The sequence below is a fragment of the Neovison vison genome, chromosome 13 (assembly GCF_020171115.1).
Source record: "Neovison vison isolate M4711 chromosome 13, ASM_NN_V1, whole genome shotgun sequence".
Taxonomy (NCBI): Eukaryota; Metazoa; Chordata; class Mammalia; order Carnivora; family Mustelidae; genus Neogale; species Neogale vison.
The window spans coordinates 152,201,001-152,222,547 of NC_058103.1; the positions used below are offsets into that span (position 1 = coordinate 152,201,001).

Consider the following 21,547-nt stretch of genomic DNA (forward strand, 5'->3'; position numbering starts at 1 on the left):
TGTTTACTGCAACTGAGTAAACGGAGCATCCCTGTATTTATCTAAGTTTTTGCTCTTGCGATTTTTATAGTATGCAGTTAAGACTATTCCCCTATTAATAGTAATACTGTCTCTGACTCAGATGTTCTGCCTTACTCAATACGGGTCCTGTTGGAAGCTGCTGTGCGGAACTGTGATGGTTTTTTAATGAAAAAGGAAGATGTCATGAACATTTTAGACTGGAAAACCAAACAAAGCAATGTCGAAGTGCCCTTTTTTCCTGCCCGTGTTCTTCTTCAAGATTTTACGTGAGTGGTAGAGTGTTTCCTTCATAAAATTCAGAGTCCCTGGTGGTTGGCTCCGTTTGTAATTCTGAAGATTAGTCTATAAATTTAAAGAATTGTCCTGAGAAACAAACTGAGGGTTTTAGAGGTGGGGGGTGGGGGCTGGGTGAGCCGGGTGGTGGGTTTAAGGAGGGCACGGATCGCTTGGAGCATTGGGTGTAATATGCGGACAGTGAATCTTGGAGCACTGCATCAGAAACCAGTGATGTGCTGTACGCTTACTAATAGAACATAACAAGAACAGCTCTTTCTAAACTAAAGCAATTCAGTACAAGTGAGGTGCTTGTTTCTTGCACTCTTTATTGAAAACCTGCTTTTGCCGAACTCTCCCTCCTTGTTGTCTCCAGTGAGTGAGTGGGTTTCTCAGACTTAGGCAGACCCTCTCTGCGCAGCTGCTGTACTGTCCCTTTCGTCTCCCCCATCACAGGAGATGCCCGACTCCTCTCTTTCCCTCCTTCCTAATCCATTCTGTCCACAAGTTTTGTGGACTCTACCTCTGCGACATGTCCTGAGCCCACAGACCTCTTAGAGTTTTCCGCCCCTGTCCCAGTGCTGGCCCCGGTGCCCTCCCGGGACCGTTGCTCAACTGTTAGTGTCTCCAGCCAGTGCCCCTGCTTGCACTCTTACTGTCTGTGGTTGTCTTTTCACGGTAGATCATGTGACTTAATTAAAAATGTTAACCAGGGTCCTCTCATTTCCCCGTATGCCGGTGGACATCCATCACACTTAGAATAAAACCCTGAGTTAGCTAGATAAATAAGAGCCTCCCCCTCGCCCCTCAAATCTGGTTTGTACGCCACTCTCTTTACACCCCGTGTGCGTGCTGTGAGAGCACTTAAGATAGCATTCGGGGCCGCAGCTTGCCTGCTCACGCCTGTGTGTTCAGTGGGGCCACAGGTTTCTGGAGGCGGCTACATCTAGCCAGGAGCTCCGGGTCCTGAGAAGGCTCTGGGAGGGAGCGGGGATCTCATGAAGGTTAAGACAGGGAAAGAATTCCACAGACAGGTCTCTGGAAGTTTTCTTTTGCCTCTAAAAGTCCTCTCTTGTGTTATTTGTGGTGCTCAAGTTCTCAGAAACATTGATGCTGATTCTCATGAAACCAGGATACATGAACTTTGGATAACAAGTGCATAATCTAACACAAGTTTGAACTAGAAAGGGATACATTTAGATATAAAAATGAATCAGTGTATGTTAATTATTTGAGCATATGAAAGTACCATTTAGACCATAATTTTCATCATTTTTTATTTGTCAGTGGAATACCAGCAATGGTGGATTTTGCTGCTATGAGGGAGGCAGTAAAAATTCTTGGAGGTGACCCGAGAAAAGTTCACCCTGCCCGTCCGACGGATCTCACAGTTGACCATTCTTTACAGATCGACTTCAGTAAATGGTGAGTGAGCACAGATCTTTGTGGAGTCAGCTGTGCGGGGTAGCCGGCAGCCAGCCCCCTGGTTAGGGGAAAGGGGTTAGAGCCAGTTTGTGCCTGAGTGAAGGCTGTGGCGGTCAGTGCACACTGATCTAGAAGAAGAGCCTGTGAAGTTTATGTACTGATGAGTTTAACGGAGCCTCAGTTTAGAATGGTATTAGATTTCTGCTGCATTTTTGGTAAAAATGAGTGAGCCTAGAACCTGCTTTGTGGAGTGAATTCTTGTTCATTATCTTTTGTTTTTTTAACCTACGTGTCTTCAAGAGAGAATCTGAAGATAGGAGGGAGCCATGAATGTCTTTAATCGGTGGTAAAAACCACAGTGCTTACTAAAACTGTTTTTCCACATCCTCTATTTAAACGTCCCTGTGACCAAGTTCAGACTGGAGAAGACCTAGTTCTCCCTTTTGGCACAGACCAAGATGATTATCCCAGCCTGCAAGTCTTTTGCCCTCCAGATTAGTTAGCCCTGTGGCTCTGGGCTGCTTTTAAGTTGTTATATGGGAAAAAAACCCACTTGGGTGCTTGCTAAGCGTCATTTAAATTGTCCTGGAAGTACATGAAAATTATTTTCTTAGGCATGTAGAATTGTGTTTTCATCTCTGTAAATTTAAGTCACCTATTTCTGGTTTTTTTTTGTGATCTGGGACTCGCTTTTGAAACCCGAGTTAAATGCTATATTAACGTTTGAACATTTACTTAGTTCCAGATAACATTGCCATGTGTGTGTTTTTTGAGAAGCTAACTTTGTGTCACTTTTAAATGGTCGTATTCTGTTTCCTTTTCTGGAATGCTAGTGCAATACAGAATGCTCCGAATCCTGGAGGTGGCGACCTACAGAAAGCAGGAAAGCTCTCTCCGCTCCGAGCGCAGCCCAAGAAGCTTCCCTGTAGAGGCCAGACCACCTGCCGGGGACCGTGCGAGTCTGGAGAGCCGGGCCGAAACTCAGGAAGATTTTCTTCGCAGATTGAGAACACACCCATTCTCTGTCCTTTTCATTTGCAACCAGTGCCTGAGTATGGAATTTTAAAAAAAATAACTGACTAGTGCTGGGTTATTTTTCAATTACAGAAGTCCCACCTTTTCCCTTCCCCTCCTGGTTGCTCTGATGTAGGCTTCTCCCATCCCCAACGAGGCTGGTTGAGATGGTAGTGTCTGAATCCCACACCGATTTCTGTTCCATGGGAAGAAATTTCTTCAGATTTTCCTGTGATATATTTCATTTTTATGACTAACGTAGGCAGAAAAATGGGATCTCATCTTAAACTCTGAGTTTTTTGTTTTAGTGAATCTGTACCATTCACATGTTCTTTATTCATTCATATTGCTTTTATGAATTCCCTATAAAACTTTATAGTTTTAGCTTTTTTCTCCTACTAGAATTCTTGTTTTTTCCAGTTGCATGGAGAGCTTGATATTAAGAATATTATAATGGTAAAAAGCCACTTACCATTGCCTGTATGGTGCTATGGGAAGCAGTGAACCTGCCCAGGAAAGAATTCTCTTCTTGGGAGTTGGTAAAATTTGCCAATAAGTAGTTTAAAAAAAAAAAATTCTATACTTGAATTTTTGTATGCTATAAAGTTTCCAGATTCTGTTATTTTTAAGAATTATGTTGTTTACCCCGCTGTCTGTAGACTGGCAAAAGTTTTTTAAATTTAGTAAGAAAATGACCTACTTCTTCAAATTAAAAAAATGTAACACATGTGAAATTTAGGATAGCTAAGAATAATACCCATGCATATCTTATCCTGAGAGCCCATGATACATTAATTCATATGTCTGTAAACTGGTTCTTTCAGATTCTCTGTGGTTGTACAGTTGGGGGCTCGGTGTTTCTGGGAGGCCTCCGGTTGTAGTGACCTCACACGCTTTTCCGTTCTGGGAACTCAGTATAATGTGTGGGTTCCTCGGCATCAGATGAGGACAGTTTTATGTAAGCAGCCCTTGTTCCTGTGCCTAGCTGTCCTGTTGTTAGGTGCGTGTGGATGTTTGAGATGAGCATCCCTTCTTACGCAGAAATTAACTTCCTGGAAAGGTCTTACTGATTCAGACACCCTCGAGGGATTTTTTGGTTGCCTTCTCATGACCGGCAGGGTGTGAAGTGCGAAGATGGTGTATTTTTAATTAAAAATACAATCTGGTATAACATTTTCCCTCAGTTTTGACTCCAGATTACAAAGAATTTGGATGGGTTGGCCTGTGGTCTCTGTCTGTAGGGAGACAGTAGGTCTCTGTGGCGCCACAGGGCCTTGGTGCAGCATCAGGTATAGACCCAGACGAGGAATGGATAGGGAGGAAGTGGGCACCGGAAATCATTGCCAAGTTGAAAGTCGGGTTCTGAGCTTATGAACGAGGGACACTTCGTAGCGGTACAGGCTGTGGGATGTACAGTAATCAGACCAGCTCCCAGAGTCCTCAGGAAAATCTCAGTCGAGATGTGATGGGGCCTCGGGATCACTGAGCTGTGAATCAGTCACATAATCTTTGCGTTTTTAAAAAAAGTTGACGAGTGAACATCTGTAATGGTCTGGACCCTGGAGGACAGGTACAATTGAAGTTGTATTGATATCCTAGTCAACACTTGATCACCAGCTGGAAGGAAACAGCTTAAAACTGCTAGAAATCATTCTTTATTTTCATTTTTGTTTATTTTTAAAGATTTTATTTCTTTGAGAGAGAGAACAATAGGGGGAGGGGCAGAGGGAGAAGCAGCCTCCCTGCTGAGCAGAGCCCCATGTGGGGCTCAGTCCCAGGACCCTGAGATCATGACCTGAGCTGAAGGCAGAGGCTTAACCCACTGAGCCCTGCAGGCATCCCTAGAGATCATTTTTTAAATGTCCTTTAGATAAAAGTAGCTTCCCTAAAGTGGCATAGTTTACTGCTTGGTAGTGGATTGTTTTTATCTTAGTTTAAATAATGTATGTAAAATATGTTTATGATCCATGCAAAATAAACCGCCACTTACACAACAAATAGAACTTCCCATCTCGGGTGAGATGAACGCATTTTTGCTAGAGCTTTCTGCATGTGCGCAGTGAGGCTGTAACGCCACACACCAGGTGTGTGCTCGCTGACGCACTCGCTGCTGCCCGCCTCCTCCTCCTCCTCCTCCTCCTCGCAGAGGGGCCCGAGGACGGCTGCTGTGTTACTGATGGCTGCGGTCCGCTCGCACAGCAACGCAGGACAGTACGGTTTGCGGCTGGGGAAGGCAGAGCCGGAAGTAGCTGCCCTGTGTGCCCCTAAGAGCAGAGCTTCCTTGTTGCAAGGAAATCGCCGATGCCGAGAATCTAGTAAATTGCTGTTCTAAGAATTTTTAAAACGTGTTTGTGTGCTTAAGAACAAATACTTAGAAACAAGACAAGTTTTTTCTGTGATCCATACATTTATTGCCGGATCTTCTTCCTTTTAGACCTGAAACAGTGTTAAAAAACCAAGAAGTAGAATTTGGCAGAAATCGGGAGAGACTTCAATTTTTCAAGGTACACATGATTTGGGGGGAATTTTTATATTTTCATATTTTTTGTATTTTATATTGAAATTCACAGAATATTGATGTGTGGTATCTATGTCCTTTAAGGTAATGGTTTTTTTTTAAAGATTTTATTTGATTTATTTGACAGAGCGAGCAAAAGCAGGGAGAGCGAGAGAAGGAGAAGCAGACTCCCCACTGAGTAGGGAACCTGTTGTGGGGCTCGATCCCAGGAGCTTGGGATCGTGACCAGAGCTGAAGGCAGACGCTTAATGACTAAGCCACCCAGGCGCTCCTAAATGAGTAGATTTTAAATGCTTTGTGGCAGTAGGACCTTTTCTTCCTTCAGATAAAATCTCAGAAACCCCAGTATATAAAACAGAACGAAAGCAGGTGGCTGTAATTTGAGGTGTGGGGAGGCTTTGTGCTTGTCCCCCACTCCGTCCGAGAGTCCTTGGGGCACAGCTGAAAACCACCATTTATCTGGACTAGTCGAACATTTCCCTTTGACTTAATTTAGCTTTAATCTGCACGACGAGTGTATGTAGGGTCAGTGTCTGCATTTGTGTTCATGTGTCTCCTGTGAACTTGGACCATGTTGAACGTTGGTAAAGTGTTCTTAGTGTCAGTACTAACTCATATTTTGACTGTCAGCACCAACTGATACACTGACACTTGGATTTTTAAAATTTAAACATGATATAGTGGAGTTCAAGAGTTTTTAAGAACGTGGCTGTGATCCCTCCTGGAACCGGAACGGCCCATCAAGTCAACGTAGAGTATTTGTCGAGAGCGGTGTTTGAGGAAGATGACCTCCTCTTCCCAGACAGCGTGGTCGGCACAGATTCTCATATAACCATGGTGAACGGCCTGGGGATTCTGGGCTGGGGTAAGTCATCCACTCCGTACGTTTAGTTCGCGGGGGAGACGGTGTCAGGAACAGTGTGCGCAGTGTAGGGAGCCGGTCTTGACAGGCTCTTTGAGGCCGTTTCCTCACCTGCAGTCGCGGTGACAGAACGACTCCGGACCCGAGGGTGTGCGGACAGTGGGCCCCGCGCAGCACTGCCGTCGCGGAGTGGCCGAGGCGGACGTTGTGGTTACTCCCTGGTCCGAGTCCCGCGGGGCTTCTCCCGGCCTTCCTGAGGACTCCGGACCCTTACAACCTGCTGCCTCTGGCTGCTCCCACGCACGCGCCTGAAGACGAGTCGTTGACTCCCCCGAGTGGGACGTGCGTTCCCGCCTCCTGGCCCGGCCCAGGCTGTTCCTCCGGCGGAATGCGCCTGGTCGCTTACACGGCGTCAGGACTGCTGACTTCTTTGGTCTCCGCCGTCAGACGGAGCTTCCTGAGGTTCGCAGGTGCTGGGTTCTGTTTCGTGTGTGGAGCAGAGTCCAGACGCCAGATGCTGTTCCAGGGACCAGCATCACAGATGCCACATGTTCCCTGCCTTTAATAGAAAGTTGACACCGGTTTGCTTCAGCCCTGTGACTGGAGTCCTTCTTTTGGGGAGACGGAGTACATGATCACAGTCCAGAGTCCCGGCGGCTCTGAAGGGCGAGGCAGACAGGCGCCCAGGGCGTCTGAGAGCAGACGTTGCACCAAGAACACGCGCTCTTCCGCGTGCTGCGCTCACCGTCTTCTGTATCTTCTGTATCGCTCCAGGGGTCGGAGGCATTGAGACCGAAGCGGTCATGCTGGGTCTGCCCGTTTCCCTTACTCTGCCGGAGGTGGTCGGCTGCGAGTTGCTCGGCTCATCCAACCCTTTCGTCACGTCCATAGATGTCGTGCTTGGCATCACAAAGGTAATTGCGCCAACCGCGTGATAGGCGGGACGTTACGTGTGGGGCCCTGCGAGGGCAGGGTTGGGCTCTGCGCTGCCTCCTCTGCGCTCTGGCCGTCTTGGCCCTGGCCTCATAGTGACAGTCACAGGAGTAGCCGCAAACACAGAACCCTTCCTTGGCGCTGCTAAGGACAGAAATGCTGGCTGTGCCGGTGTTCATGTGACTTGTTGCCTCTTTCATTCCTCGCTACGAGCCTGGAAGGGTGCTAGTGACCGTCCCCAGTTCAGTTCTGAGAAAACAGAGACGCCCTCAGGTTGAATGACTTGGCGAGGGTCACCGGGCTGAGCCGTGACTGCTGGAACAGGACGCGTCCGAGCTCCCAGCCGTCAGGCTTGTTGGCCTCGTGGGTTAGAGGAACCTGTTAAGGAGAAGCAGCCGCATCTCTTTAATACCTAACTGAATCATTTGCCGTTAGAAACGATTACTCCCCTGGAGAACACGGACTGTAGAAGTGGACCGCTGTCAAGATTGCCTGTCGGCTGTTGGGACACTTGTAAAGGGTTATAGAAGAACGTAACCTGAACTTTTAAAATATTGGTACATGCTATTTAACACATGTACTTTGGAGTTTCCTAGTGAACAGTCATTTGTGAGTCTCCGTCCTAAATTTTTGATTTTCAGTTGCTTTAATGATTAAGTCCATTTTGTTCAATAAGCGAGTGTGGGAGCTGTCCTGCACACAGTGCCGGCTTGCGTCCTGGAGTCTGCACCTTTCTGGTTAGGTTATTGGTCTGAAGGCTTTCAGGATTCTCCGCAGGGAAAGAAAGGGTCCAGCTGCCCTGCAGACATTTCGCACAGAGCCTTCTGCCCTGAGACGTGGTGGCACCATGCAGAAGTCATGGGTGCAGTGTATGGGACCGAAAGAGAAGTTGACAGTTGCAGGATTATTCCTAAAGGAAAATGAGTATCTCAGAACGCTTTTGGAGAAATCTGTACTTTCCTTTGGGTAACCTGAGAAGTAATGCCACTTTTTAGACTTCTCTGGCTATGTTTTTTTGTAACAAGATTACATGTCAAGTTTTTTTTTTTAAGATTTTATTTATTTATTTGACAGAGATCACAGGTAGGCAGAGAGGCAGGCAGGGGGTGGGGTGGGAAGCAGGCTCCCTCCCAAGCAGACAGCCTGATGTAGGGCTCAGTCCCAAGACCCTGGGATCATGACAGCCCAAGGCAGAGGCTTAACCCAGTGAGCCACCCAGGCGCCCCTACATGTCTATTTTTAAATTTTGGCGTGTTGATACAGAACTTACGTCTATCACGTATGTTCACATTTATTATTTTCTCTCTTGAGATTCTGTTCTATTCATAGTCTTTTTGGATTAATCCCATATTATTTTTCTGAATGTGTATTGTGGCACCTCCTGAATTGTTGAAACAGTCTTTAGCTGAGTGTGTCTCATGTGCGCTGCTCTGGTCCTCAGAAACAACCATGAACATAGAGAAACGTCTTAGCCTTTTATACAAGCATGGCTTCAATGGCCCTTCGCCCCTCTGCACTGTCAGGACTAAATGGGACTCTTGGCTTGAACGTGGCTTCGCTCCAGGTTACCTCGCTAGGCATCTCCTGCCCCAGACTGAGCCGCGGTGTCATTAGGCGAGCCGCTGTTGGGGTTACTTGGTAATAACTCAGAAACGTGACTTTATGAGGACATGTGAGATCCTGTCAACATGACGTTTACCCAGAACAAATGATGCTGTAAACACTTGGATCAGGGTTGGTATTCGAAGAATTTTTGTAGCCAGTATGTATTTTATTTAAAAGCAGTTTCATCAGCTTGTTAGTGTTCTTTACTCTAAGGTGCCATCAGCGGTTAGTGCTGTTTCACGCCCAGAAAGAAGAAGGGCTGCCCGCTGACACACACATTGTTGTGTCTGACGTCTCCTCGATTTCAGAGACATTCGTGTGTGGATCTAGCCATTTCCAGCCCTTAGGCGCTTTCTCCCCTGTCCAGTGGTGACAATGGGTCAGTCTTCTGTGGATCCTTTATCTTAAAATACCTGCAAACCCAGAGGGAGTTGACGTTTGATAAAAACAAGAGACCCTCTTTCATGCAGTGTCACTGGTAGGGGTTAAAAACTAGGTCTTGTGCTTTTCCAAGAATCCACACCAGTCTTACTAACTTTGTGTGCGTTTCTGTGTTTCCCTTTATTTAGCACCTCAGGCAAGTAGGAGTGGCTGGAAAGTTTGTTGAGTTTTTTGGAAGTGGAGTTTCGCAGTTATCTATAGTGGATCGGACCACAATAGCAAACATGTGTCCAGAATATGGTGCTATCCTCAGCTTTTTCCCTGTTGACAATGTGACATTAAGACATTTAGAACACACAGGTAAGAAGATGAAAGATCAGTAGGGTAAATGTGTTTGCACGTCCAGTGTGTCTGTCTGAAATTTTTCCTAATGAACAACTACCCATGCTTGGTATTTAATATTCAGGAAATCACCTTATCTTGAAATAGTGGCTTTCAAATGAACTGCCTCAGATGTCTTTAAAGAGTGTTGTGCTCTCAAAACCCCGCCCCTCCCGTGTGACCCGTTCATTGTGATTTAGAGGGAGGACTCCCGCCACCTGTCAGGGCCTCACTTCTTGCAGGGAGGACGGCTGTCGCAGCCTTTGCGGCGGTCGGAACCGCGGGTTGGCGGGAGGCGGATGTGTGCATCCTCACGTGCTCACGGTGTCCCTGTAACAGGAGCAGAGGAGCCACCAGACAGAAGTGCCTGGGGACTGTGCTCTGTCTGAAGAGTAACACAGTTTTGTGAAAAAGGGCATAGGGTTCCAGGTTCCACATCTTTTCTGTAGCCTGATTGGCAGGAGGTTGGACCTTCCTGCAGTGACGGCTCAGTGTAGAAAGTAGCTGCACACCTCGGACGCGCTCCTGTACCCCTGCCCTGCCCACTTCCCGTGCTCCTGTACCCTGCCCTGCCCACTTCCCTTTGGTGAGCGACTGGTCTCCGAGCCAAGCTGGGCCGAGCTGCTAGTAGTCTCTGATCGTAAGTGCATTTGGGGGTGCAGTCCGGTAGTCTTCATCTGGGGGCCAGATTTTGTAAGTTAAAGGGTCATTTGGCAAAATGGACCGTTGGTCATTGGGAATGTTGGTAGGAACGGTTCTCATCAAGTGCGGAGCTTCCTTTCAAGGGGATTTGGTTGGTAGAGCATTGAGGGAGAGATGGCAGAGGTGCCGCCTCCCTTGCATGTCACTCTGGCTTGTGTATTAGTGATCTCTTCCTGTAACAAACTTTCCTGAAACGTCATGGCTTAAAACAGCAATGACCACCCGTGGCTGCATGGTGTCCGTGGCGATGATGTAGGTGGCACCATTGCACAGCTCGTCTCTGCTCCGTCATGTCCGCGGCCTCAACCGTGAGACCTGGCGCTAGGCCCCAGGGCCCTGGAGGTCGCTCACCCGTCAGTGGATGCTTAGCTGGGACTGTCCGCCACGTTTGCATGTGTCCTTTCTTACTCAGTGGCTTCTCCAGGGCGGGGTGACCGGGGAGAGCGAGCTCCAGCCAGACGGCCAGGGGTCCAAGAGCTGAGTCCATGGGGTCGATTCTGCCCCTTGACGGAGGGATGTCTTGTCACGCTGTAAGCACATACAGCTCGGGCGTGTCCTGTCCGGTCCTGCTGGAGAAACGGTCTGCCACCGCTGTGTGTCCCCGTGAGGCTTGCAGAGAGCTGCCCGTTGCTGACATCTAGATTCTTTGCTCTCCTGGAAGGTCGCGTTAGGCCTCTGGTTTTCTGCTCATGAGACTTCTTAAGCTTCATTCATGTTCTCATTTTGACCTTTATATTCACATTGGAAAGTAATGAGTGTCCTTCGTGGTGGGTGAAAATTATATTCAATGTTAGTGATTTATGTTCTGCAAACTCTAGGTTTTTTGTGTTTTCTAGAACTGACTCAGTATTTCTCAACTTGTCTCTGATTAACTTTTAAAGGGGGGCTACAAGTTTTCATGATGGACAGAATTTTTACTACTCTGGAGAGTATTATCAGTAATTTGTAAAGAACATATATGAATACTTAGTGCGCGGTGTCTGTTTCTTACTCATTGGAATTCAGCACCCTTACCCTCGTAGAGTTCAAAATTTCTTACTGTATTCTTGTCCTTGTTAATTCTTTCTAGGTTTTGACAAGGCCAAACTCGAGTCAATGGAAACATACCTTAAAGCTGTGAAACTGTTTCGACACGACCAGGATAGTTCAGGAGAACCCGCGTACTCCCAGGTGTGTGTGGGAGCGCTCCCCCGTGGCCGGCCGCCTGGGTGTGGACGCCAGCTCCGGGCCTGCACCTCCGCCGCCCCCGACCTCCTCCCCCATTGGCTCAGCTCTGGAGCGGGAGGCTGTTCTGAAGGGCGGACGTACGTTAGACACGAGGCGTTAGAGTGTCTCTGGGCACGCGGAAAGTGCTCCGTGAATGTCATTATCATCCAACCAGTTAGTGTTACGTGTGACTCTGCTGAGGTTTTATTGATTCAGTTCTCGTGATTTCCGTTAGTGAATTTTACAACATTTTATTAAGTCTCAGTTTTTAATATTCAGAACACAAAGTTGACTCTTACTCTCCCTGACCTTTTCCTGTGTTGTGATAAGAGCACCGGGACGTGCCTTTCTGTCCTGGTGCATCGGCACTGGTTAGCGTCCTCGTGTCGCAGAGATGTGTCATGAGAGGAATTTACGGTTATGTAAGATACTCTGTGATCTAGGCCGGTATCCACCTGTTGGAAATTTGTATTTTCAGGGAAGTTTGAATTTTCATGATCTTCCTTTTCTAGCACTGTGTCAAGTATCTCCAGCCACTGGGTATTGTCGAAGGTCTGGTTAACTGTTAGCTGTTTTCTTGGGGAGTCATTCTTTGCCCCAGCTGTCTGTCCTCACAGTATGCATCCCTGCCGGAACTGTATTTCTGTGCTCGCTTGCCTCTCCTCCCTCCAAGAAGGCAAGGAGGCTCCCGGGGGAAGAGCTGGTTGTGGTCTGTAGCTCTGGCCCCTGGAGCCGTGCCCGGCCTGCGGCACACAGGATGGGCAGGCAAGTGAGGCTGCACGGGTGTAGTGCAGACTGGTGTAACGCCCGCAGGACCGGAGTCAGTGTAGCCTTCGGGCACATCTCTAACTTGACTCCTCGTTTTCTGGTCCCTTCCAGCTCTTTATTTTAGTGCTTTGTCCACTTTGTAAAGATGGGGAAAGAAGAAGAAAAATGAAAACTCTCACATTGTATAATAAGAAGGAATAAATTTGCTTATTAAAGGCCTGACCAGATTAAAGAAATAAAACCGCAATCTACCAGGACATTGATTCCAAGACACACTCATTAAGATGCAAAGATGGGGGTTGACGGATCCATAAAGTGAAGCGGCAGCCTGGTGGGCATCTGCAGTCAGAGTCCCAGTCGACAGGACTGAAGTATCGGGAAGCCCGTAGCGGAGAGAAACTTCATCGGAACTGTTTATACCCACATAAAATGGACAGAGGAAAATGGTGGCAATGCCAGAAGAAATGCACAGAAACCTAGCTGGGAGGTTGGATTTTAAGATGGTTTTTTTAAAACGAAGGAATAAAAAGCCCAGGCCTTGCTGGAGGCTGGCCAGCTAGACACGTTGGAACCAGGAAGAGAAGGGTCCTTCTGCTGTGTCCCTCCAGCACCCTGTGTAGCCAGACTTAGTGCCACACACGCGGAAGAAGGAGCAGGGTTTCCTGAACCCACCTCAGTTGTCACAGACGAGGGACGGGTGACTTTGGAGCACAGGGGCAGTAGACTGACAGCCCTCACAGGCATCTGCTTTATCAGCAGGCATCTGTGACAACAGAGAAGAGAAATCAGGGGAACAGAATGCTCTGTGGACTGGATGGCTGGTGTTGGGGCAGTTTGCATGCTGATCTGCTCCTCTCAGATGAGCGAATGTTTGTATGTTTTGTTTCACAGATTAATTGGGATTGTTTCCAGGGTGTAGATCACCATTGCAGCAAATGTGGACGTATTTATTCTGCTTCAGGAAGTAGTGCTAAATTACAGTCTGTACCTAACAAATTCTCATTCTTTGCCTTCCTCTGCCTTCTCATTTCCTAGGTGATCCGGATTCATCTGAATTCAATAGTTGCATCTGTCAGTGGTCCGAAGAGACCTCAGGATAGAGTTGCTGTGACGGACATGAAGCGTGATTTCCAAGCTTGCTTGAATGAAAAGGCAGGTTACCTTTGTCAGTAATTACTGTGTGGAGTGATAGTGGGCGAATACTTCTTGTGCTGGGGGGCAGAGGGCAAGTACTTCTTGTGCTGAGTGATAGAGGGCGAGTACTTCTTGTGCTGAGTGATAGAGGGCGAGTACTTCTTGTGCTGAGTGATAGTGGGCGAGTACTTCTTGTCCTGAGTGATAGTGGGCGAGTACTTCTGGTGCTGAGTGATAGAGGGCGAGTACTTCTGGTGCCGAGTGATAGAGGGCAAGTACTTCTTGTGCCGAGTGATAGAGGGCGAGTACTTCTGGTGCCGAGTGATAGAGGGCGAGTACTTCTTGTGCCGAGTGATAGAGGGCGAGTACTTCTTGTGCTGGGGGGCAGAGGGCAAGTACTTCTTGTGCTGAGTGATAGAGGGCGAGTACTTCTGGTGCTGAGTGATAGAGGGCGAGTACTTCTGGTGCTGAGTGATAGAGGGCGAGTACTTCTTGTGCCGAGTGATAGAGGGCGAGTACTTCTTGTGCTGAGTGATAGAGGGTGAGTACTTGTGCTGAGTGATAGTGGGCGAGTACTTCTTGTGCTGAGTGATAGAGGGCAGCATGGGCCTAGACTCAGGCTGCTGCTGTGTTCTCGCATATGGGGCGCACCCTATTGGCCCCCGCACCCCTTCCTGTCTGAAGCTGGCAGTTGTTTGGTGCTGTCCCCAGGCCGCTGGGAGGGTCAGATGTGCGTCGTGCCTGGAGTCACAGTCGCCCAGTTTCAGGCGCTTGGTCACGGAGGGGTCTGCTAGGCTGCACTGTGGTCAACGTCTGACCACCCTGACCACCCGCGCCCACCCCCCCGCCGCCCCGATGAAGAGAGCGCTCTGCCCTCACACCCATATGGCTGCTGAATGTACCTAAACAACGCGCAGCCTCTTCGACTTTCAGGGTCTGTGTTTTCCGAGAATCATGGCTCAAATCGGAACACTTGCCCTCGTGAGAACTGGGGTCTGCGCTCTTTCCAGAGCCTCTCTCTGCAGTCTGTTTGCTGCTGCCGCCGCCGTCCTGCTGTACAGGAGGAAAACGGAGTGATGAGCACCGCGCTCCCGGCTCGCTCCCTGCCCCCTGCCTTCCGCACCCCAGTCCCCTCCCCGTCCCCGGAGCAGGGCCAGGATTGTGCCCTCTGTTGAGAGTCCCGGTCCGTGGGATCGAACAGACAGCCGCAGAGTCAGTAAGATCCGGGTCCTGGGGAGTGCAGAACACCAGCGGGCTTGCGTCGTGACTGTGCACATTCCTGCGCCGGCCGACTTAGGATGACCGCGTGTCGCGACCTTCAGCACCGCTCACACGTAGGCAGAGTTCCAGGTCTGTTACTCTGCACGTACCCAGAATGTCCGTGTTTGTGTGCATATTTGTGTAGGTGGGATTCAAAGGCTTCCAGATTGCAGCGGAGAAGCAGAAGGATAACGTCTCTATTCGTTATGAAGGAAGTGAGTACACCCTGTCTCACGGCTCTGTGGTCATGGCCGCGGTCACCAGCTGCACCAACAACTGTAACCCGTCCGTCATGCTCGCCGCAGGTAGGCTGTCCCTCACGGCCGTTCCTCCCCGTCCTGGGTGACGTGTACGCTCCTGCCACGCTTCTCTTGTTTCTTGGATCGTGCGTGGAGACTGGGGTCTGCGTTTGATATTGAGAGACAGTCGGAGAGTTTAATGGGGTCTCAAGGAGCCCGTGTTTGATTGAGGTTACTTGTTTTCGTTCCACAGAAGGTAAATGCTACGGTGTACGCGTCCGTCCGCTGTAGGTTACCTGCTTCCGTAAATCGAGAAGTAGTTCCTGATGGCTGAGCCCAGCGTACGCTGGAGCCCACCGAGAATACAAGGACAGAAGGGTTGTGACAGGGCTGTGTTGTACGGACGCGACACCGTCCATCGTGCAAGGTCCCGTCTGCTGTGTGGGATTGCCGTTAGGAAGGCGCTGGGAAGGGTGGTGACGCGCACTGTGCGTGTGCAAACTAGCAACACGGCGTGAGGCCGTGACGAGGCTGCGCCGACTTCTCAGTGTAAAGGCTAGTGTGTCCGTGTGATGCTGTGTGTGTTTGAAATGAAACCCATCCGCAGAGTAAAATGGACAAAATAGTGAGTGTGACGTGACGCGTTGGGCTTCAGCCCTTGCACGAGTTGGAGACGGAGCTCCAGGCGCTGCCCTAACGCATCCCTGTTGGCCACGCAGGTCTCCTGGCTAAGAAAGCCGTGGACGCCGGCCTGCAGGTTAAACCGTATATAAGGACGAGCCTGTCCCCAGGCAGCGGGATGGTCACACATTACCTCAGCTCCAGTGGCGTGTTACCGTACCTCAGTAAGCTCGGGTAAGTGGGGGGCGCTGCTGCGCTGTGCGTGCTGGGGTTCAGCAGCGACGGAAGCTCCTGTCGGAGGCTTTCCTGTGCCAAGAGAAGGCGGGAAGGTTGGCTTCGGTGTACTTGTCACCCCTCCACGGCCACACGGCCTGAGGCCTCAGCCCTCCCCCGCTGCAGCCGTTGGCGGGCAGATCCGAGGAGCAGGCAGCATGTTGGCCCCTGGGAGGTCGAGGTGTGGCCTCGTGTACGGATGTACAGACAGATGTGAGGACAGATGCACAGAAGGCGGGGCTCCGGGCAGTGGTGATTTTGGAGTTGTGGAGGTCAGTTGTCAGAAGGATCAAAATGTGACAGGCTGCATCATTAACAGGTTAAAGTGTCTTAATCGACACTTAGTGAGGTTACCGGGTTTGTCAAACACGGGTTCACTTGTCCCCAAGTTTTGTAGAAACTGACTTTCCCATTTCTCACGGACTCAGGAGAAGTCGCTGATGGCGGCTGCGCATGCTGCAGCCTGTTAACCTCAGTTCCTTTGCAAGACTGACAAATTACAAACAACTTTTGCTTTTAGAAGAGTAGCAGCAAGTGATGTTGAGAGCCTGTAATTTCTCAGATCCGCTGTCGGGGGCTTCTGTCGGGACTTCCTCTGCGGTTAGGGTTGGTCGGGAACGGAGAGCTCTGCTCGCATGGGCGACCCCAGCTCAGGGCCCTTCTGAGGCCTTGGCATCACTGTCACTGTCGTGTTAAACCCTGGGGGAAGCTCCGTGTCCGTAAAGGTCGTCTTGGCTGTGTTTGGGGAGATGTCCTGTGCCGCCTGCAGGTTTTGTGTGTCGGGTTTAGGCAACCCCATCCCCCTCAGGGATGCCCTGTCAGAGCTCTCGTGTTGAGTCCCGACCACAGGCCTGACGCCCAGCCAGACGGACCAGTGAGGGTTGACCCGCGCGTCCCGTGCGCGTCCGTGCACGGCAGCGGAAGACCAGGCCGGCCCTTCCTTGACAAGCGTTACGACGTTCTGCTCGATCACACGTGTTTTTCCAAATGCAGATTTGAAGTCGTTGGCTACGGATGCTCAACGTGTGTGGGGAACACAGCGCCCTTGTCGGAAGCAGTTCTCAGTGCCGTCAAACAGGTAAAGACGTGCGTGTCAGCAGGACGTCTAAACAGGTTTTCTTAGCTGTGTATTCTGTTGCTGAATGTGGGCACATTCATATTTCTGTAGTCCTTGCCCCTCTTGGCAAGAGTAAATCTTAAAACGATTGGAAGAATCATTTTTAGATCCTTGAAATAACCCCTGAATAAGGTAGTGAACTGATTTGTTCACAGGATTTGGTGGTTCCGTGTCTAATAACCGGTGGTCTGCTTTTCGTCGTCTTGCCCTCAGGTGTGGAATATCTGAGGCTGCGTGTATATGATTATCCAAACTTATACCGTTTCTTGAACGCGTATTTGTGTATTTTTTTTTTCAGGGTGATTTGGTTACTTGTGGAGTTTTATCCGGAAACAAGAACTTTGAAGGTCGTCTCTGTGATTGTGTCCGTGCCAATTACCTTGCCTCCCCACCCTTGGTGGTGGCTTACGCCATAGCGGGCACGGTGAACATAGACTTCCAGAGGGAGCCTCTAGGTATCTTTCTGTCATTACACAGGCAAACCCACGCGCTCAGCGCTCCAGAACTTGTTGTATTTCTGAGATGCTTCTTAGACCATCTATTCTTTGAATTATTTCAAGAAACCTTATCCTTTAGTTATTCATCTCTGTATTCATGTGAAGAATATAGATGTACAGGGGCTTCGTTTTTTTAGCTGCTTAGGCCTGCCGCAGTCTGGTGCTGGTTTCCTTGGTTTCTGGGACAGGTTTTTGAAAAGATGTGAATATCTTGAGGGAATTACCTTTTTTTTTTTTTTTTTAAAGATTTTGTTTATCTGAGAGAGAGAGCACCAGCAGGGGCAGAGGCAGGGGGACAAGCAGACTCCCCACCGAGCGGGGAGGCCGATGCGGGGTTCGACCCCAGGACTCCATGATCATGACCTGAGCCGAAGGCAGAGGCTTAACGCCCTGAGCCACCAGAGGCCCCTGGAAGGAATTACTTTTTATACTAACTTTGATGTCACAATGTTCTCTCCAGGCACTGACGCTACTGGCAAGAGTATTTACCTGCAGGACATCTGGCCCACCAGAGAGGAGGTCCAGCAGACAGAGGAAGAGCGCGTCACACCGTCCATGTTTAAAGCACTGAAAGAGAAAATGGAGGTAAGAGGCTCACGTATCTGAAGTACTTAAATAAAGGGCACTGTTGATCTCCTGTGTCTTTCTGAACTTCATAAAAATTAAAATCGCATTATTTTGATACAGTGTGTAATAAATGATACTCATGTTGTATTTGGAATCTGTAATAATCTAGGAGAACAGCTTAGGGTATTTAAAACCAATCTTAGGGGCACCTGGGTGGCTCAGCCGGTGAAGCGTCTGCCTTCAGCTCAGGTCATGATCCTCGGGGTCCTGGGATCGAGTCCCGCATCAGGCTCTCTGCTCGGCGGGAATCTGCTTCTCCCTCTGCCCCTTCCCCTGCTTGTGCTCTCTCGCTCGCTCCTTCTCTCAGATAAAATATTTAGGGGGGAAAAAAATGATCTTGAGGACTTATTAGAAATATGTAGCAAGCATCCGGAATGCGGGCAGAATTCATAGAAATAGCCCTTGTTTGTTATTCCCATTGAGATGGTTGAAAGTCCAGAAGTAAGCGCGAGCATGGCATGACCCTCCTGCCCCCGTCTCCCTACCTTACTTCCCCAGAGGCCGTCAGACACATCCCTTGCTCACGCATCTTTCCAGAGGTTTCTGTGCACCTAGGAGCAAATGCATTTATTTGCAGTTCCTGAAACAAAACTGAGAACATAGTATGAGGGTAGCAGAGGCATTCACTGAGCTAGTGTTTGTCGAGCGCCTGCTCCGTGCGGGGCTCTCTGCTCGATGTTTTGGGATATATCCATGAACGAAAACCAAACCCTGATGGGGAGAGGCAGGCAGTGGACTGTAGACAGAGTTGGGACGTCCGTTACACGACACACTGAGAAGTGGTAGGTGCTGTGGAGAACTGCAGAGCGGGTCGAGAGAGCCCATGACCTCAGTCTGAGGAGGAGATTTACAGAGGCTGTCGGGAGCAGGATGTGTGTCGAGCCCGGTTTTGCAGGAGGTAAAGAAGTTTCTGTACATCTGGACCAAGAGCAGGGCTTTCCAGGCAGAGGGAACGTATGAAGACCTCACACAGGGACCCACGTGGGGGCCGTGCCGGGAGCCAGTGTTGGGGAGACATAGGGATTGACGTCACAGAGGAGGTTTAGGCCGTGAGTACATAGAGTCCTGAAGGAAGGGACAGGGAGCCTCCTCGAGGCCGCACACAGAGGCGTGCTAGGCTCTGTCTCCACGTGGGGAGTGGGGGGAGCCTGGGCGGGAAGGACGGAAGCAGGGGCGCCTGGCCCGCGGGGTCGGTCGTGTGTGGGAGTCTTCGTCTCAGGGTCGTGAGCTTCAGCCCCACGCTGAGCGTGGAATCTATTTAAAATAAAATCTGAAAAATTAAATTCAAATAAAAGGACACACAGAGTCGGGCCAGTTGGTTTGAGCCGTTCTGTGTGCGAGGTGGCCGTGGCGTGGACTTGGGGTCTTGGTGGCGGTGTGGAACCGGGGTGAGACTCGGCGTGGAGTGTGAGGGAGGACCGTGTGGGGACGCGCACACTGACCTCAGGAGAGGGTTTTCTCTCAGCCGCGCTCCTGAAAGTGAGCAGTGCGGCCCACAGCACGACCTCTTTGTAGCCATGTGGATTGCCCTTCTAAGCCCTTGACCCTTTCATTGGATTTTTAAGTCTTTTATGTTCAGTTTATATTAAAACTTAATCTCAGTATATTCATGAAAATCTAGCGTGCTGGAGTCGGATGAGCAAATCTTGATTTATCTTGTCCTAACAATGTCCTAGTGTTCTAGAATGAGCTGTCTTCCTTTCCCAACGAAGAAGGCCTGTTTTGGGGTCCTTCTAATGTGAGGATTTTTTAATTCCCTTCATTGAACATTTTCACAAGCCTCTTTTTTCTGACTCCATTTTATCTTTTTCTTTTGTTCATCAACCAAACCCACGTTCACAGATGGGAAACAAGCGTTGGAATTCCCTGGAAGCCCCGGACTCAGTGCTGTTTCCTTGGGACTTGAAGTCTACGTACATCAGATGTCCGTCATTTTTTGATAAGCTTGTAAGTGTGGTTTCCCTCTTTGATCTTTTCGAGGTTGTTAGGAACTAAAAAAAACTTCAGGGAGGGTGAAAGCCTTTCACGGTTTCTACCTTGTAGACCAAAGAGCCAGGTGCCCTGCAGCCCATTGAAAACGCGCATGTCCTCCTCTTTCTGGGGGACGCGGTCACCACAGACCACATATCGCCCGCGGGGAGCATCGCCAGGAGCAGCGCCGCCGCCAAGTACTTGACGAACAGAGGGTAGGTGCACGGGGCCCCTGGTCACGCTCCCTGCCCGGTAAACTGTTCGACCCTTGAGCAGCATGAATGGGAACGGCTTGGACCCACCTACGCTTAGATTTGTTCTGATGAACACGGTCTAGGGCTGTAATTGTATTTTTCCTTCTTGTGACGTTCTCAGCATTTTCTTTTCTCTGGCTGACTTGTCAGAATAGAGGAGGTCACGTGTAGGACACAGAACAGGTGTTAGTTGACTGGAAGTTCTAGGTAAGCCTGGGTAAGCACAAGGGCATTCACTTCTGCGGAGTCCGAAGTTCCACCCAGATTGCCGACGGTGTGCCGGGTTGGCACCCGTACCCTGTGTCGGTTGGGGTTCGGCTGTACGGGCTGCTGTCACGGGGAGGTCTGGTCACTGCTGAATCTGCCATAGGCAGTGACTAGGGGACTTGTAGTACCTGCTTTTGCCTATAACTTTAGAAATGGAAATTGCTGTTTTACATTGAGCCCTTCGTAGATTGGAAACAAGATTTTTCTTTTCTTTTTCAATGCAACTTTATTGAAAAGTCAGCTTTGTTTGACCTAAGGTGAAGCCTGATGGTTCCTGCTGTCGTCGGAGGGCAGAATTTAAATGTGTAAACGTTTTGTGGACTACAGCGCACGTGCGTGAGACCAAGCTTGGTCTGTGTCCATCAGAAGATGATAATTTCCGCCTGTTGAGCCTAAAACTTAGAACATGATGTAAGCATGATTGATGTGGGAGTTAGAACGCCAAACCTAGAAAGCTCTGACCTCATCCTGCGTGACGGGTAGTGTGCAGTTGCTCTGTTACAGAGCTGCGTGGACAGCAGAGACGGACTTGGGGCGTTTTCCAAGTGCTGCCTTCCCACCGAGATCACTCCGGGCCCAGCGGCCTGGTCGCACGTGTGACAGTGCTGCCAGGCTCTGCTCACGATCGCGCCAGTGCTGTTGTGGAATTCGTGCTTGAATTTTTCTCTCTGGTTAACTGTAGTCTGGTATGAATTTAAAACCCTTTTTGGTAGAAGTTGCTAATAGGAGTTCCTTGTCTCATAACTTGATGAGCATAAATCTGTCACACACAAGGCTTTCATTTGTAGCGGTGAGAAAGTCTTTCTGGTCATGGTTTCCATCGTGGTCGTAACCTACCCGTGGTGGTTAGGGTGCCAGGGCACCTAACCGTGACCTAGCACCCGCCAGAAACAGTCCCCGCGCTCTCAAACGGGAATTGCCGTACGGGTTCTGACGTGGAGGACGGATCTCTTAGTTCTTATCAGTCAGGATGTGTTTGGGGCCCTTAAAACCCCTTTTCAGGCTTGTCCTCCTACGTTAAGCCGCTTAAACGTACAGGTTTAGAGCACTTACTGCCTTTGCGGAAAAGACCAAAGTAGAGACTGGTCAGCGTTGGTTCCTGGTTGTCGCTTGTGCTCGCTTGTTGGGCTCTCAGAGGTCGCGTGTGTTGCGACCAGGCCGGTGGTGACGAGCGCCCTCCCGCCCGGCTTACGGCGTC

General features: G+C 49.6%; 1 protein-coding gene across 1 annotated transcript in view; it reads left to right on the top strand.

The window, feature by feature from the left end:
- The window catches only part of IREB2 (iron responsive element binding protein 2), a 42,702-nt gene that overhangs the window by 14,832 nt on the left and 6,323 nt on the right, over positions 1 to 21,547 (top strand). Inside the window, exons 3-18 of the mRNA XM_044231650.1 lie at positions 122 to 287; positions 1,582 to 1,719; positions 2,553 to 2,771; positions 5,168 to 5,237; positions 5,933 to 6,116; positions 6,888 to 7,027; positions 9,221 to 9,392; positions 11,185 to 11,285; positions 13,125 to 13,241; positions 14,629 to 14,788; positions 15,442 to 15,577; positions 16,610 to 16,694; positions 17,032 to 17,188; positions 17,691 to 17,815; positions 19,700 to 19,804; positions 19,901 to 20,043. Coding sequence (XP_044087585.1) covers positions 122 to 287; positions 1,582 to 1,719; positions 2,553 to 2,771; positions 5,168 to 5,237; positions 5,933 to 6,116; positions 6,888 to 7,027; positions 9,221 to 9,392; positions 11,185 to 11,285; positions 13,125 to 13,241; positions 14,629 to 14,788; positions 15,442 to 15,577; positions 16,610 to 16,694; positions 17,032 to 17,188; positions 17,691 to 17,815; positions 19,700 to 19,804; positions 19,901 to 20,043 — 2,218 coding nt within the window. The remainder of the gene's footprint in view (positions 1 to 121; positions 288 to 1,581; positions 1,720 to 2,552; positions 2,772 to 5,167; positions 5,238 to 5,932; positions 6,117 to 6,887; positions 7,028 to 9,220; positions 9,393 to 11,184; positions 11,286 to 13,124; positions 13,242 to 14,628; positions 14,789 to 15,441; positions 15,578 to 16,609; positions 16,695 to 17,031; positions 17,189 to 17,690; positions 17,816 to 19,699; positions 19,805 to 19,900; positions 20,044 to 21,547) is intronic.